This window comes from Microchirus variegatus (genome assembly GCF_963457635.1).
Source record: "Microchirus variegatus genome assembly, chromosome: 17".
NCBI classification, from domain to species: Eukaryota; Metazoa; Chordata; class Actinopteri; order Pleuronectiformes; family Soleidae; genus Microchirus; species Microchirus variegatus.
The window spans coordinates 17626527-17642456 of NC_139818.1; the positions used below are offsets into that span (position 1 = coordinate 17626527).

General features: G+C 42.5%; 1 protein-coding gene across 2 annotated transcripts in view; it reads right to left on the minus strand.

The window, feature by feature from the left end:
* Positions 1 to 15930, minus strand: part of rbfox3a (RNA binding fox-1 homolog 3a) — a gene marked incomplete at both ends in the record, with an annotated part of 189894 nt that overhangs the window by 43149 nt on the left and 130815 nt on the right. For both annotated transcript variants that reach the window (XM_083904022.1, XM_083904021.1), the window contains one exon: positions 2603 to 2851. In XM_083904022.1, coding sequence (XP_083760148.1) covers positions 2603 to 2851 — 249 coding nt within the window. The remainder of the gene's footprint in view (positions 1 to 2602; positions 2852 to 15930) is intronic.

A 15930-nucleotide genomic window follows, 5' to 3' on the forward strand; every position in this document is an offset into this window, starting at 1 on the left:
CTGATGTATTGCTCTGTCAGGGTTTTTTTTTTTTTTTTTTGACAATATGAGTGTCTTAGTGCCCCGCAGTGAAAAGTGGTGCGTGGTGTCTTATTCCTTTATCCTCCAGCAACTATGTCTCTTGACAGTAACAATTATAGCCTGTGACAAACTCTCCGCAGTGACTGTAAAACACTCCCAGTAATGCTGACTGTACCATGTCTCCTCGTGCTGGACCCCCCTAACTCTGCCATCAGTGTCTATACACTCCCCATACCTTCCCAGCATGAACCAATCTCATTGGGCCCGACAGGTTTAAGGCTCCTCAACTGCAGACAAGTGGTGTGTCTTCGCATGTGTGCACTGTGTGTGTGTGTGTGTTTGTGTGTGAGCAGCTCTGTGCTGCAATCTAATTTTTAATCCCTGTGTGTGACTTCTGTATATGTACAGGTCATTAATGCATTTATACACTTGCTTGATCTTTTAGTAAAAAGTCCAAGTGTTCACTGCTCTTTTCTATTCTATGTAATCTCAGTTTTTACTTTCCTGTTTCTGTTTTTTTTTTTTTTGCATTCTCTTGGATTTCAAAGCTCATTAGGTGCCGTCTTGAGAGGCTACTTTCTTTGACTTTTTTTAAGTTTTAGGGCTTCGTGTGTCGTGTGAAGTGCGGTGTCAAAGAAACTCCAGAAAGACAGTCCTGGAGTTGACAAAAAGAGGATTCACTCGCTGTTCCCCCTGCATTCTTCTCCCCGAATCACCGACTACAAAAGCCTCTGGGCTGAGCTGAGTGCAGAGAAGGAAAAACCTCAAATAACTACTCCCTAAAAGTCAAAACCTTCAAAGCACAGCGGGGAGTAATGGCTGAAATATACATGATAAATAAAAATATGATAAAAGGGCGGTTTAAATCTTTGATTTAATTGCCCGTATCTGATCTGGAAAAATGAGCACGGACATTCCCTGCACATATTACAGCAGTGATCTCTCAGTAATAGATCACACACGTTATTTTTTTTAATCATAATCTATGTACAGTGTATTTTATCTGTAAATGCCACTGGTAATGTGTGTGTGTGTCTTTGTGGCAAATCTGTGAAAATGCTGACTGAGTTTTCCGGCAGAAAATATCATCGCAAAAAAAACCCCCACAACATGTTGTTTTGCTTTCACCAAATAACAGTCGAGTAAACGTTCGGCTGTGTACGCGTTTGTCGGAGCACAATAAATCCCCCACAAAACTCCAGTATGCTGTTTTAAGGGTTTGCAGCAAAAGACTTTATAAAGAAATCCTTAGCTTACAGTTTGTTGTGAAAGCAGGAAAAAAAAACTCTTTTGATTTTATCTCACAGGGGGTATTTACCTTGTTATTTGGAACCTTTAGGAATAATAAATATTTTAGCATTTTATCAATAAGAAAAATCTCTGCATAAGTGGCCAAAAGTAAAAAAGAGCAAACAATACATTTCCTTCTCGGAGCAATAAAGCACAGGTTAGTGGATATCGATGGATGCCCCTGAACTCTGTAACACTGAGCATATTGCAGATGACGCATTACATTACCGCAATTACGCGACGGTTTGTGCTATCGGAAAGATTCCAACTGTTTCGGAAAGCTGAGAATGTGCACATTCAGAGTATCCGGCCCCGTCCCAATACCTCCCCTAACCCTACATGTTTGCCCTAACCCTAAATCTTGCGCGTTCTCATGTAGGGGGGGGGGAGCCCTCATAGTCAACCCTCGAAGTGGAAGATGAAATTACCCATGATGCTTTGCAAATTCAGCAAGCCGGCTGATTTTTTTCAACAAAGATGGCAGCCACATCTGCAGAGGAACAATTTCGTTGTAAGTATATTTTCGCAAATAAGCACGTTACAATGTCGAAATATGTTGGTTTGATATACGTCCAAAAGGACCGTTGAGCTTTGAACCCTAATGCCAGAAAATAACTGACAGTTTATGAAAGCAGCTAGCTAACTAGCTAACTAGCGCGCTCCACCGGTAGAATTGTCAACATGTGACGTAGGTTAGATACAAAAAAAGTCCAGACATTTTGAGGCTTTGTTGCATTGAATTAACTCTTAATACTATTTAAAGGGGAAATAAGTAGTTTATAGTGCCATCTAGAGGAGAGGCTGAAATTTACACCAAGGACCTGCTGCTCTGCTCACCCCCTCCCTTCCCTGAGCGCTACGGTATCCGCAGCTGGTCAAATGTCGTCCTCGTTGTCTTTCGCCGTGTCAGCAGATGAGGTTCGTGAGGCGAGGGAGAGGGCGAGCTACCGCGACCGTAGCAGACGAAGCGGAGAGAGTGGAGGCGGGACTTTCGCTACAAGTAAAGAGACGCTTGTTTTGTTCTCTCGCGTTTGTCCTTACAGGCTCCGGTAGAAACATGGCATCTCGCTGCTAACAGTGGCTATGCAACCGCGGCCCACGACCATGTTATTTTACATGACTTTTTGAAACACTACGAAAATGAAACAAAAACTATTATACAGCGACTAGACAATGCAGGAGCACATAATATGTATAAAAAAGTGGATTTTGGGTTATATAAACCCATAAATACTACAGTGTCCCTTTAATAAACAGGCAAATTCAGAGCAGGTTCAAACTGTAAACTCACCGTTACTGTATTGGCTGTGAGGGTGGGGGTGTTGCTGTCAGTTCCCGGCTGTTCGCTGTGCGTGTGCGTCGGCGTGTACAGGGCCAGGGCGTGCTCTGCCACCGTGCTTGGTCCTGTGTAGTCGGCCGGTGGGTGGGTGTGGGGCGTGGCGTACTCAGCGGGGATCCCATTCTGTGGTGGGGCAGGGTACTGGGCTGGCGGGAAGGGTTGGGCCATGGCTTCTGGAGGAGCTGGGGCCTCTTGGTTACCCTGCAGAAAAAGGAAAGATTTAAAAAAAAAAGGGGTTTTTAAAACAGAAGGTTTGCTTGTTTATTTTCAGAAAGTACCAAGACTAACGAGAAACAACATCGGTAAATTGTAAGAACAGGGATTTCTGTTTTGAGACCGTTCACAAAGTGAAAGTAAGTGGTTTTCGTTTATACCCATTAGTCGAGTCAGGGGCAAAAAAAACAAAACAAAAAAAACAATCAGATAGTGGATGTGGCTAACTGAGTCATTAAAGGTGTTTGTTTCTGCCGACCCAGGGTTTCAGTCACAAGCGTTTTTAAACTTCTCTCTAATCCCCGACAAAGTTAAGACATAATGTGCAGCAGGATTATGTTTTTACACAAAACTGCAGGAGTGTGGATGTCGCCTATAAGTGCTTGTCTCATCATCTAAAAGCATGAGACACTTTGTTCTCATCAGTGGTCTAGTGTGGGTTTCTGTGAAAACAAGTTACAACTTCTCTCAATCTGTTTTTTTTTTTTTACACACACAACTGTCAGTTTTACAGCAGAGCGCAGAAACCTGAAGGCCTTCAAAGAAACCATCTGAGAGCGTGCTCTCTCATCCTAATTTATTTTTACGCTCTTATTGTTTCTCTCTATGAAAGGCAGGGTATTCTTGCAAAGTGAAGCTCTTTGAAATATATATATACATATTTCTTTCGTACAGAGCACAGACACTTAAGGCTACCGCTTGGCACAACACGGCACAATCGAGGGTATTGCAGAATTTACACTTTTCCAATGCAAAAAAACCCCCCAGATTTCTTGCCGCAGATAAAAAACATCATCTCATATACATGATACAACGTTGTAGAACAGGGTCGTCAGGGCAGCTACGGTAATTTATGTATACAAACTTTAAATCTTTGGAGAACATAACCAAACAATCTGAATCCACTGTAAGTTATTGTGTTTATATATATATTTTTTTAAATGAAAAGGTCAGGTCTAGAGAATACTGGGATATTTATGATGTGGTGTTAAAAAAAAAAAAGACTACTTTAATCCATGCAACGCAAGAGTTAGATCAATCAAATCAAATATACACACACACACAAATAACGTGGCCTTGTGTGAGCGAGAGAGACAGTGAATGATGACGATGTAACGCAAACAATATCACTATTTATACGCGTGAATTTGTCACACAATCACTCAGGGAGATTAACTCATGCACTTTTGATTTAAAGCTATGTTCTGAAATAAGGTGAAACAATTAATCCATGATTACGAAATTAATCATCAACTATTTTAATAGTCGATTAATCGGTTTGAAGCTTTTTTCATTATTAAAACAAGATTTCTGATTGATTTAGCTTCTTTAATGCTCCACATAACAAAGAAATGATTAAAATAGAGTCATTTTGGTTTGTGGACAAAACAAAACATTCGAGAACATCGTCATTTCCAGGTTTGACAAACACTGATCAATGTTTTTTTTTAACATTTGCTGACATTTATTTACGGACTAAACTATTAATCGAGAAAATAATCGATAGTTGCAGCTCTATGCTAAAATCTTATCTTAATTATCTTCCCTTTTAATACAATTAACCTGCTTTACTTGGCTGCAGGTGTCAAATGTTTCCTCAAACCAATGATGACTCCATCTGACACATTAGCACTTTTTTTTTCCCAAATTGCTTCCAAATTGGACGGAGGTTGCCGTTCCCGCAAAAAAAATGTTGATAAATCAATCACAGCAACTTTTTGAGGTGAAACGAGGCTCTGACCTTAGCTGTTTCCAGAGGTTTCACTGATCAATAGCGGGTATTGAAGTTGGCTATTCTTATGCATGGAGATTGATGGCGTCGAGCATAACAAAGCAGTTTGCCGATGACTCACTGGCCGTAGCCGCGCCGTTCCTGGCAGAGTCATCGTCAACTCCCCGGTGCAGAAAAGTGTTCTGCTCAATTTGGGGGTGGGTGGTGGGGGTTTGACTCACTTCACATACAAATGAAGAAAAAAAACAAAACCACGACAAATCTTTGGCAGCAACAAGTCAAGTCATCATAAAATGGGAACGGGGACGAGGTATTGTGCTCGTTAGGTTTGGACACGAGCACAAATAACAGCCATTACGTACACATGAACACAAACAGAACATTATTTAGCCCCCTCTCTGATGACAGAACTGGAAGTATTATGGATTTCAGCTCCTCCTTTGTCATGGAATTGTCATGTACTTCTTGTATACAGTATGTGTTGATTTATCAATTTGTTAGTGGCACCAACTGGCAAAGACATTTTAATTCATTTAATTTGCCTTATCTCATCCCCCATCATTGTCTGACAGTGCTTTATGATATTGTAGGATGCTTACCTATTCTAAATAATATATGATTTAAAGGTGCATTGTGTAATAAATCTAAAGCAACTGGCCATAAAATCCTCCTAATATGTCACATAGACTCAGGAATAATGTTCATATAACATATATAACTCACCAACAACAACAGTACAGCCAAAATATTTGCATAAAAAAAATCTTTTGCAGACTGCAAATCATGTTTATGTTTTGAAAACATGTTTTGGCATGTGGCGCCACCTACTGCCGTCTACCAATCATTGCAGTCAGTAGAGTGGCCAGTTACGTCTGTGCTACAATGGCGGAGAAAACGAAAATCTAAAAGACCTCGGTATTTTAAATTTGAGTGTAGTAACTGTTTTTTTGTGGCCACATTCTTACATATGGCGCCTTTAAACACGTGTCCAAACTGTAATTGTGATATTGGTGAATCTTCCTTCTTCTGACTCTCCGTGCTTCGTTTTAAATCAACTTTTTGATTTTTTTTGAACCATGCACCTTCCTGTTGATAATCTCATCGTATTATATCTTTCGGTTCTTTTAGTTGAGAAACATCTGTGTTATTCAGCCTCTTCTGGCCTTTTTTTTTTTAACTTTCTTTCTTTTGTTAAAGGATTTTACTTTTCATCCTAGAACCAGACAGAAGTCAAAAGCAATAACCTTCTTGATTAAGAACACGTTTTTGTTTTTGGCAAACCGACAGACCTACATGTTGATTTCAGGTTATACTCTCTTTCTTTCCCTCTCTTTCTCGTCAATGTTTTGCTCTCACGTATATACACTGAACGGATTTCTCTTACTGTTAATCTCAGAGTCTATGCAGGGTGGATGTGTGGCCCCGGGGCGAGTCTTGTTTCACTAAAACAAGGAGAACTCATCGATAGGCCTCCCTGCCTCGCAGCATTGATAAAGACCTGAGCTGATATATTATGGCCCTGTCTGGTAAACACACACACACACACACTGGAGGCAAAGCAACACACTGACACACACACACACACACCTCCAGTGAGCCATGAACAAAGACGGTCAAGTTAAATGATGGCAGCAGAGTGTGTAGTGAGAGCTGCAGGGAAAAGGGTTCACAAGTATTTTTTTTCTTTTTCACTTTAATATGCCGAAATCATGAGCTGAGGTGTGATACATCTCACACACACACACACACACACACACACAAGCTGAGCGTGAGACGGTTTGCCCTGCTGGGGTTTAGACAGCAAAGGATCAGGAACAGAGGCTGAGTGAGAAGGAGAGTTAGAGAGAGAGAGTGTTAGAGTCAGTGAATATCCATCATCAATCAAAGTGACTGAGGCGCTGACACACTGAGACATCCCCAGATCCTTGTCGACAAATTGCGCTGGTAAATGATTTCTCCTATCAGCTAAATCATACTATCCATTTCTCTCTCTCTCTCTCTCTCTCTCTCTCTCTCTCTCTCTCTCTCTCTCTCTCTCTCTCTCTCTCTCTCTCTCTCTCTCTCTCTCTCTCTCTCTCTCTCTCTCTCTCTCTATCCCCCTCCATCTATCTCCCTGCATCAGCCGCCCGTCTATCTCTGAAATTACTTCATGCGAGTTAAAGGAGAATGTCCTCCCCTAAAAAGTGACCCCACAGGTCAACTGCGCGATCATCTTATTATGATCCATGGTCGGGGTTTTATTGTTCGGAAACCTCGAGCAGTTGTAGATGAGATATAATGATGAGAGTGGAGGAGGAAGTTGGTAGGTGTTGTTCTAGACCACACACACACACACACACACACAGGGAGGTGGATGGATGGGTCAGGGAAAACCCCAAGGCTGCATCATGGGGGGGCGGCACAAAAAAAAAAGACTTTGGGATGTTTGTCATCAATATAAAACACTGTTAAGTTAACATTTTCAACAATTCTACATTGCGTTGCCTAAAATATGACTAAATGTTTAGTTTGGACGAATCTTAGAGGAAGAAAACATCAGAAGACGACTTGTAACAGCTACAGTTGTCTGTTTGAGAGATAGAAGATAAAAGAAAAAAAAAAAACCCTGAGATTAATTCATTGCAGTGTAATTGAAAGGTTTGCACAAATACACATGGGTGCACGCACACACACGCACACACACGTGTACATGCACACACACAAATCCACACACAGCTGCACAGTGGGTGTATGTCTAATATTGATTCCCTTCTCCTCAGCTATTTTCCAAAATAGCCCAGGGCTTTTCTCAACCCCAACTAACCATTATCCGAGCTCTCCAATGGGCAGCGATGCCTCGGATCATCACACTGCCACCCCCAGACTTACACCGCTGTGTGTGTGTGTGTGTGTGTGTGTGTGTGTGTGTGTGTGTGTTTGTGTGTGTGTTTGTGTGTGTGTGTGTGTGTGTGTGTGTGTGTGTGTGTGTGTGTGTGTGTGTAAGTACTGCAATGATCTTAGTGGGGGGAGTTGAAAAAGATGAGATACACAATACAAAGAAGTCAAATGGAATATCCCATCTCACACACTCTCTCTCCCTCTGTGTGTGTGTGTGTGTGTGTGTGTGCTGTCCAATTCACTGCCATCACTACTGCTTAATTATTACAGATTGAGAGAGACAAGATTCATGAAGATTGCGGCAAAGAGCCAGTAAATCAGCCAAGGGGGGGGGGGGAAAACCAAAAACAGCCAGCCGCTCTGCCACACACACACTCACACACTACGTTAAGTGTAATAATCTTTAATGCACACATAACGACACGCATCAAATTAAAGCTCCTGTTTGCAGAAAATACACTCATTGTTTTCGGTTTAACGTAAATTTGAACTATTGCAGCTTCACAGTTAAACATCGACACATCGAGGACAGCTGCACGACCACAAACTTACTTTAGTTTATCCTGAAATTGATCCAGCTGTGAACATTACCATGTGTGACAGTGACCCAGTCCCAGTGAGTGACTTATGCACAAGTGTGTGACACACACACACACACGCACACACACACACACACAGAAAGAAAGAGAGAGAGAGGTCTGACAGAGAGGCAACGGAATCTAATTTAACACATGGCTGAGCAGAGATTGGCCGACACTCCCAGTCCCTCGCTGGCCAAGCGGGGACACTCCACGATCCAACCCCTGTGTGTGTGTGTGTGTGTGTGTGTGTGTGTGTGTGTGTGTCGACGAGAGTGTGATAGCTATAACCCAAACAAGAAAGCCAGCAAGAGAGAGAGAGAGAGAGAGAGGAGGGAGAGAGAGATAAAGAGAGGAAAGAGCAGTGTGTGTGTGTGGGGTGGGGTGGGGTTGGGGGGTGGGGGATCATGTTCATGAAGAGTAGAGTGGTGGTGTTGGTGGAGAGCGGAGACTGTTTAGGATTCAGAGTGTGTCGCAGGTCCACTGGCTGCCAGCTCCCTCTAGGCCTGCTACATGATATTCACTAAACCCCATAACAATGGCAAACATATGTAAATCTGCCCGTGTGCCCGATTCAATCAGACCCCGGCACAAAGCCACCAACACCGCCGGCTACGCTCAGTGCAAGGAGACACGTTCAAGGGAGGGAAAAGGGAAGGGGGGGAAGTAGTCAACGTACAAATCAAGGAAAACTCTGCAAGTGCGTGAGTGTTTGTCGTTCCGTTCATTCAGACACACCCGTTATAAAAGCCTCTCTGGTGCAGGGGGTTTGATGATATTAAGGACTCAAAAAGTCAAGTAATACATTTAAGAAGTTCCACTAATTCCTTTTCCATCGATACCTTTAAACGCCAAAGACTTTAAAGTAGTTTTACTCTTTAACCTATTGCATTTGATGCTGCCGCACATTAGCCGTGTGCAACTATTGCATTATATTTAAGAGTCAAAGAGAAGGAGACACTGCTGAGGTAGCTGTGACTAATGCAAAAACCTAAGACACAGACATGAGGCCGTGAAATCTGCATTGTGGTTTGGCCTCGTTTTGGTGAAACTAATGCTCGTTAGCCCAAATAACTTTACTGTTGTTCTTGAACTTTCAAACCGCTTTACTTTATACTTTATATATTATATTTGGGACTCTGGAGGCCCTACCAGTCAGCAAAGTGTGACAACAGATGACATTTTGTGGTACAGGAGATAAATCCAAAAACCGGAAACTGGAAGTCTGCGAAAAGTTCTATTCTTGGCTCCACAGTGCAGCACAGAGTTCTACACAAACTTCCAGCCTCAGAGGATTTATCTGTCCAGTGGATACATGTTATATATGACGGCAATGTGCCTGCTAGAGCCTGCAAATTATCACTTTTCCAAATGCTAACTGCAGTTAGCTCCCAGTAGCCTCTGTGGCTGATGTCATTTCCTGTCCCTTAAGATTTGTTCTTTTCTTTTAAGGAGATACTATTAAACCGAGCGTTCTGAACAGGGCTGTTTTGGCAGAGTGATTGAACTGCTGTGGTGCTTCATTCTTATGGTATTTTGACCAAATCGTGTCACAGATGTTCGTTCTGACACCAGGGAAGTAGTTTAACTTGTAGAAATAGGATATAATATTGGAGCTTTAATGTCGGTTTTCCTGCCTGTTTCACGAGTCTTTACTGTAAAGAAAGAAGATGAAAGTGGCTTAAAAGGCAAAAGAATGTCAAGCATGAACGGTGGTTAAAGTTTGGTGTTCTTCTACTGTTTTCTTATTGTCAGCAAATCCCATTGAAAGAGCAAAACCAATAGTGCAGACAATAGCAGTCGAAGGAAGTACTGCATTTGCATTCGTGGTGGATCTATTTTCAGTCTCTCAGAACCTTCGTTTGCTCTTCTTGTTAGTATTTGACGAAGGTTGCCGTGCGGCGTCCGCGTTCATGTTAACGATCATGTCACTCGTGTCCTAAAGTGTGGCCTATTGATGTGTGTTTAGGAACAAGACACATTAGGTCTCAGATACGATACTCGAGCGAGCCGGACGCATTCACTGTTGGGTCTGGCTGCATTCACTGATGTTGACAGGAAGAGTAATACGGAGTAATCACAAATGTTAAGACACACACACACACACACACACACACACACACTGCATGTCTGATCCCATTATGAAGAGGTTGTGATAAAGCACAGGGACTTTAGTGTATTACGATCAGAGAAAATGGCAGCTTGATGACTATTAGCAATCAACAGCTTCCCTTTGGGACTCAGACAGATATCACAAGCTCTTAGGAGCTGCTACTCTCATCACTGGCCTCTAATGTTTGGATTGACTGTACTTGGATTTTTTGCATTTACTCCATGTTCTAATAAGTGTAAGGGCCTCAGGATTAACCATAGCACCCTTGCATTCGTACTGTATTGACCGTCAAGCCTGGTCACTGAGAGCTACAAGGCTAAATGATTCAAACCTTGCTATAGGAACAGACTGGGGCCAACTCAATCAAGTAAGAATGCACTGGACAGGAGAATTTATCGATAGTGTGCAATTGAAATGGTGCTGATACAGCCGAATAAGAGAGCAGCGGGGAAATTGAGCGCACTGAATTTAAACTGTTTTGTCGAAGGTGTGGGGGGGTGGGGGTAACAGGCAGCCGCTAATATGTGTTTTAAATTGTGGCAAATGAGTCAGAGGCTGTACTTTTGGATTTCTTGCGGGATGTTTTGCTTATTATGTCTCACTGAAACCGTTTATCTTCGTTTCCTCTCAAATGAAAATGGATTAACTTGGAAATGTGCTCTTAACCTGCTTTATCACCTGATCTCATGGCTTCTTGACCTGCTTAGCGATGTCTTGTTCCTCTAATGGATGAGCACGCTCTTGTAATAATTGTGAAGTCAATAATAATTAGCTTGAACAAAGAAAACACGCCCCAAACCATCAAAAGTTCAAACATTTTTTTTTTTTTACACTACTCAATTTTCTATTAGTCCAAAATGGTATTTGAGTTGAAAGTTGTGCTGTTGAAGCCGCTGGCCTAGGCCTCTGCAGAAGCCCTTATCTTTAATGGAGAGAGAAGCCCTGGTAAATTTTTGATGCTTTAAGACCGATTCATTGTAGAAGAAACCAGAGCAGAGTGATAACAACACTACATTATTCATAGGTGCCCTCCATCACTGCACTCTTTCTGTCTGAGGCAGAAAGAGACAGAATAGACACAAGAGAGTCGGACACAAAGCAATGAGGAGAGGAACAGATGCTGGGTGGGAGGGCAGTGACACTGACAGGGACAACATCCTACTTCAGCTTAAAAAAAAAAAAAAAAAAAAAAAAAAGAACAATCGGTGTTCAAGTCGAAATGCATCAGTATCTCCAAACTGAACTCCTGAAGCACCACAAAAAAAAAAAAACAAGAGCTTACTTTTTTTGCCCAAACCAAGACCACATCGACTCTCCTTGCTCTGCAGGACTGACTTACCTCTGGCTTAAAATACAGATATATGCAAAAAGTTAACTTGTGAATTTGAATCTAACAACAAAATTTTAAAACTTTTTGGCTCAGACGATGCTAAACATGATCATATTTTACTACAAAATTCATGAACAAAACCAAACAACACTGTGGACAAAATGATCTTAGTTAGCATCACGAGTCAATGAAAGGCCTCACTGTGAGAGAAAATTCTCATCTTCAGCCAACTTTAAGTTTAGAATTCCGCACGTATTCTTAGAACCAGACCTGGTGTTCAATATTAACAGCCATAACTTGTGATAAGACACAAACTAGGCACCTTTCAAGGTTCCCTCACTAGATATCAAGGCATCTGGACCGGATGCACTATCTCAAGGATTACTAATACTAACTATATGGATCGGACCTGTTCAGATGTCAGACGTTGTCTCAGTTCTACTCGGATCTGAGCTGTCCACAATAAAATCTTTCAACTTAACTCATCCCTGACTCCAGCAGTTCCATCATTGGTCATCTCAGATAATCAAAATATCACTACTGGGGATTTTTTTGTATTACTCCAATGAATTTCCCATTCTCTGATTTTCTTAATAACGTCTCACCAGCCTTGTCCTCCCACCCATTCGTGTGCTCGATCGATGTACCGGCCCCATGTGGCGTTGCTGGATATACTAATCAATTGCCAATCTGGTCACAAGGAATGAGGAAGAAGGCATGCAGATCAGGGTGATTTAAGTTGAACTGCCCCCAAGAGAACATTTGGCGTGGATCAATTCATCAATAACCAAATGTCTGTCTCTTTATTTGGTGAAGCCCATGCATGATTAGGCAGCAGTGAGTTGAGAATGATACCCGATTCAACTCCACGTGAAACCAAATATTAACTGTACATTAAACTGAGGTACATTGTACTTTTGGAGATTAAAAAGGTAATGACAATATACTTCTGATGAAGGGAAACACAGTAACTTGGCTGTGGATGAAGAGTGCACATAGTACGTATACAAAATAAGTGAGGAAACGGGAGATGCACAGTGAACCTGAAACGTGAACACAACTCACACCTCCATGCACACATCTATTCACGTGCATACAGACACACAGAGATGAGTGTGTGTGTGTGTGTGTGTGGAAGGCACTTCCACGTGAAGTGGTGCAGGCAGGGACCTGGCACAGTAAATAAAAATACAATTTCCGAAAGTGACACTTCCATTCTGTTCAGTGCCCGGTGAAGTGCCTGTAATTATTTTAAACATTCACACAGATCCCCCCCTCCCCTCCCCTTCTGTCTCACTGTGTGTGTGTGTGTGTGTAGTCTGAATATTTCTCATGTTCTGGGGTCTGAGTATAGGGAACTATCTTCCTTATAGGAGCAACGAGTGCATTTTTGGCATCGGTAATAAGTTAAGTTTTATGTAGATATGTGTTTTTAAGGCCTAACCCTAACATTTAACCACACACTATACATAAGCTATTGAAGACACAAGTTTAACTTTAATAAAGGAAGAGTGAGATGCCTGTTTACCTGAAACCACCCTGTCACAAACACTACAAATGTTGGGGTGTGATAGGAAAAAATCTGGAACAAAACCAACAAAATAAATAAATACAAGCTAAACAAGTGACAATATCACAATATCATCGGCTCTGCGTTGACTTATTTGTGATAACAGAGGGATAAGTTGAGATCACTGAAGAGGATTAGCATCAAAATGTGGAATAATATAATATAATAATACAATAATCTAGTTTTACACAAACAAACACATTTTTCCATTCTTCAAGTGTCATTCTGATGTTTGATTAACTCAAGCTTCTGACCTGTGTCTGCAGTATTTAATGCACTGCCACCTGATTAGCTGATCGGGTAATTGAGTGACTACCCACTTGTGTACCGAGGTGCTCAGTTTATGTAAAATCTTACAATAAAACGCCACGTTCTGCAAGCGCGCGTGGGCCTCCGCTGTGCAGACGTCTACACGTATCCTCGTTTGGACCCGACTCGAGCACTACTTGAACCTGCACTAGTCTGAAACGCACTCTGTAATATTCATGATTTCCCTCAGTAAACATGCATCCACTGTCTGTGATGGAGAGAATCTGTTACACTGACAGACTCAGGTCAAGTGTATGCACTCAGACTAACTGGCAGGGGCGCTCTCCAACTTTAGCCTTTCAGCTGTCACGCTTGTATGCTTTCTGTTACCCTTTAAGAAATCTCAAATATTTCATCACCGCCATAGCACCCACAGACCTATTTTTGGCCTCCCTCTATCTCTCCTCCTGTCTCTACCCTCTCTCTCATCCCCTTGTTCCTGTGCTCCATTGCTGCCATGTCCCTGTCTGTCTGCCCTGACTAATGGGTACAGAGTGGCCCAGCTTACCCTGGAGTGCCCCTGCTGCAACACACATACACACACATAATGCTTCCTTTTGGCCAGGTCTTTTGGGGGGGAAATGGAGGACCTTTCCCCACCCGCTGAATAGCTTGCATAATATCTTTTGAATAATGCAGTTGAGTCATTTGGTACAACATGTTTCCTTGCAGGAAAAAGGAGGGTAGTTGAGGGTCACACACTAAAGTGAACCATGAACTATTTATGTCAACGTTGACGAGAAAGAATTTGAAGTTTTGCTCACTCTCGTATACTGTATTTCATTTTCTTTCATCTTCATTGTGGTCAAGTCTGAATATTTTCATGTCTTTAATTCATGTAATTTAACTAGAAACGTGCCTTTGCTTTCTCAAATCACCGCTTGATCTGATAGCAGATTGTGCTTTTTGGCGTCAGATGTTCAGATCTAGTATTAACCTTGTGTCCTAGTCTTTACAGAACATCACAGACTGTAAGAAAGCCTGAGGAGCCGAACTCTTTCTATGGACGTTTTGAGAGCGACTGCAAGTTAGAAATGTTCCAGGTTTCCTGGAGTGATGCGTGTAAAAATCTTAAAAACAGTAAATGCACATAAAGCTCAATATTCCAGGCCGTGTTCTCAAAGCATGTGCACAGGAACTGCAAGACGTCTTCATGGACATTTTGAAACTTTGCCTGCTCCAGAGTGCAGGCCGCACATGTTTCAAGAAAACAACAGTAATCCTAATGTCAAAGAAGCCTTTTGAGTGCTTTGAGAGGACAGTCAGAGCTCACATCACATCCTCCCTGCTCACTACGCATAACCCTCTACAGTTTACCTAAATGCCAAACAGGTCCACAGATAATGCAATAGCATTCAAACTCCACACCGCTATTGCCCCAATGCTATTCATCGACTTCACCTGTGCCTTTAACTGTGCATAAAACTCATCATGATGCTCAGAGACCTGCACATCGGCCCCTCTCTGTGGAGCTGGATCCTGGACTTCCTGACGAGCAGACCACAGGTGGTGTGGGTCACCTCCTCCACACTGACTGTAGACACTGAGGCCTCCCAGGGATGTCTCCTCAGGCCGCCCGTTATTCTCCCTGTACATATATCTCTTTACTTCCACACACACAGCTCCAACACCATCACGGTATCTTCAGAAAATTTCATGATGGTGTGTTTGCTGCATCACGGACAATGATGAGATGGCTTACAACAGGGTTTCTCACTCCTGGTCCTGGGGAGACACTGCATGGTTTAGATGTTTCTCTGCTCCAACAATACCTGATTAAAATCAATGGGTCGTTATCAGGCTTCAGCAGAGCTTACTGACGAGCTGACCTTTTGAATCAGGTGTGTATGAGCAGGGAAACATCTAAAACATGCAAGACAGTGGCTCCCCAGGACCAGGAGTGAGACACCGTGGCTTATAGAGAGGAGGTTAGTGATCTGCAACACCACAGGGATGATTGTGGACTACAGGTGGTGTCAAGGTGGAGGACATGGCTCTATCCACATCGAAGCAGCAGCAGCAGTCGAGAACTTCCTGGGGATCAACGTTTGGATCTCAGCTGGCTTTACCACACTTTACACACGTCTTTTCCTCCTGGACACCAGGATGCTCACAAACTTTTTACAGATGCACCACTGAAAGTATCCTGGCTATTGAAACTTCTCCAGCCCTCAGACACAAAGCACTGCAGAGGGTGGTTAAAATCAGTGCAGATCACCACCAGGGTCAGAGCTGCCTACCCTTCGGAGCCGCAGGAGGAAGACACACCGGATCCTCTCTGACCCCCACCGCCAACCCAGCCATACACTCTTCACCCTCCTGCCGTCAGGCAGACGGTTCAGGAGCGTAACCCCAGAACCAGGGGATTCAGAGACAGACGATAGCCACAAGCGTTGATGTTTGCACTATCTTGTTCATATTTATGTTTTTTTTTTTTATTGCTATTTTCCATTTTGCAAAGTTGAGAAGACACGGAGTACAAAGAATTTCATTACTGGTAATAACGTATCTTGACTCTTGAATGTACAGCTGGTCAACATTCTTTCAGCAGTGCTGAA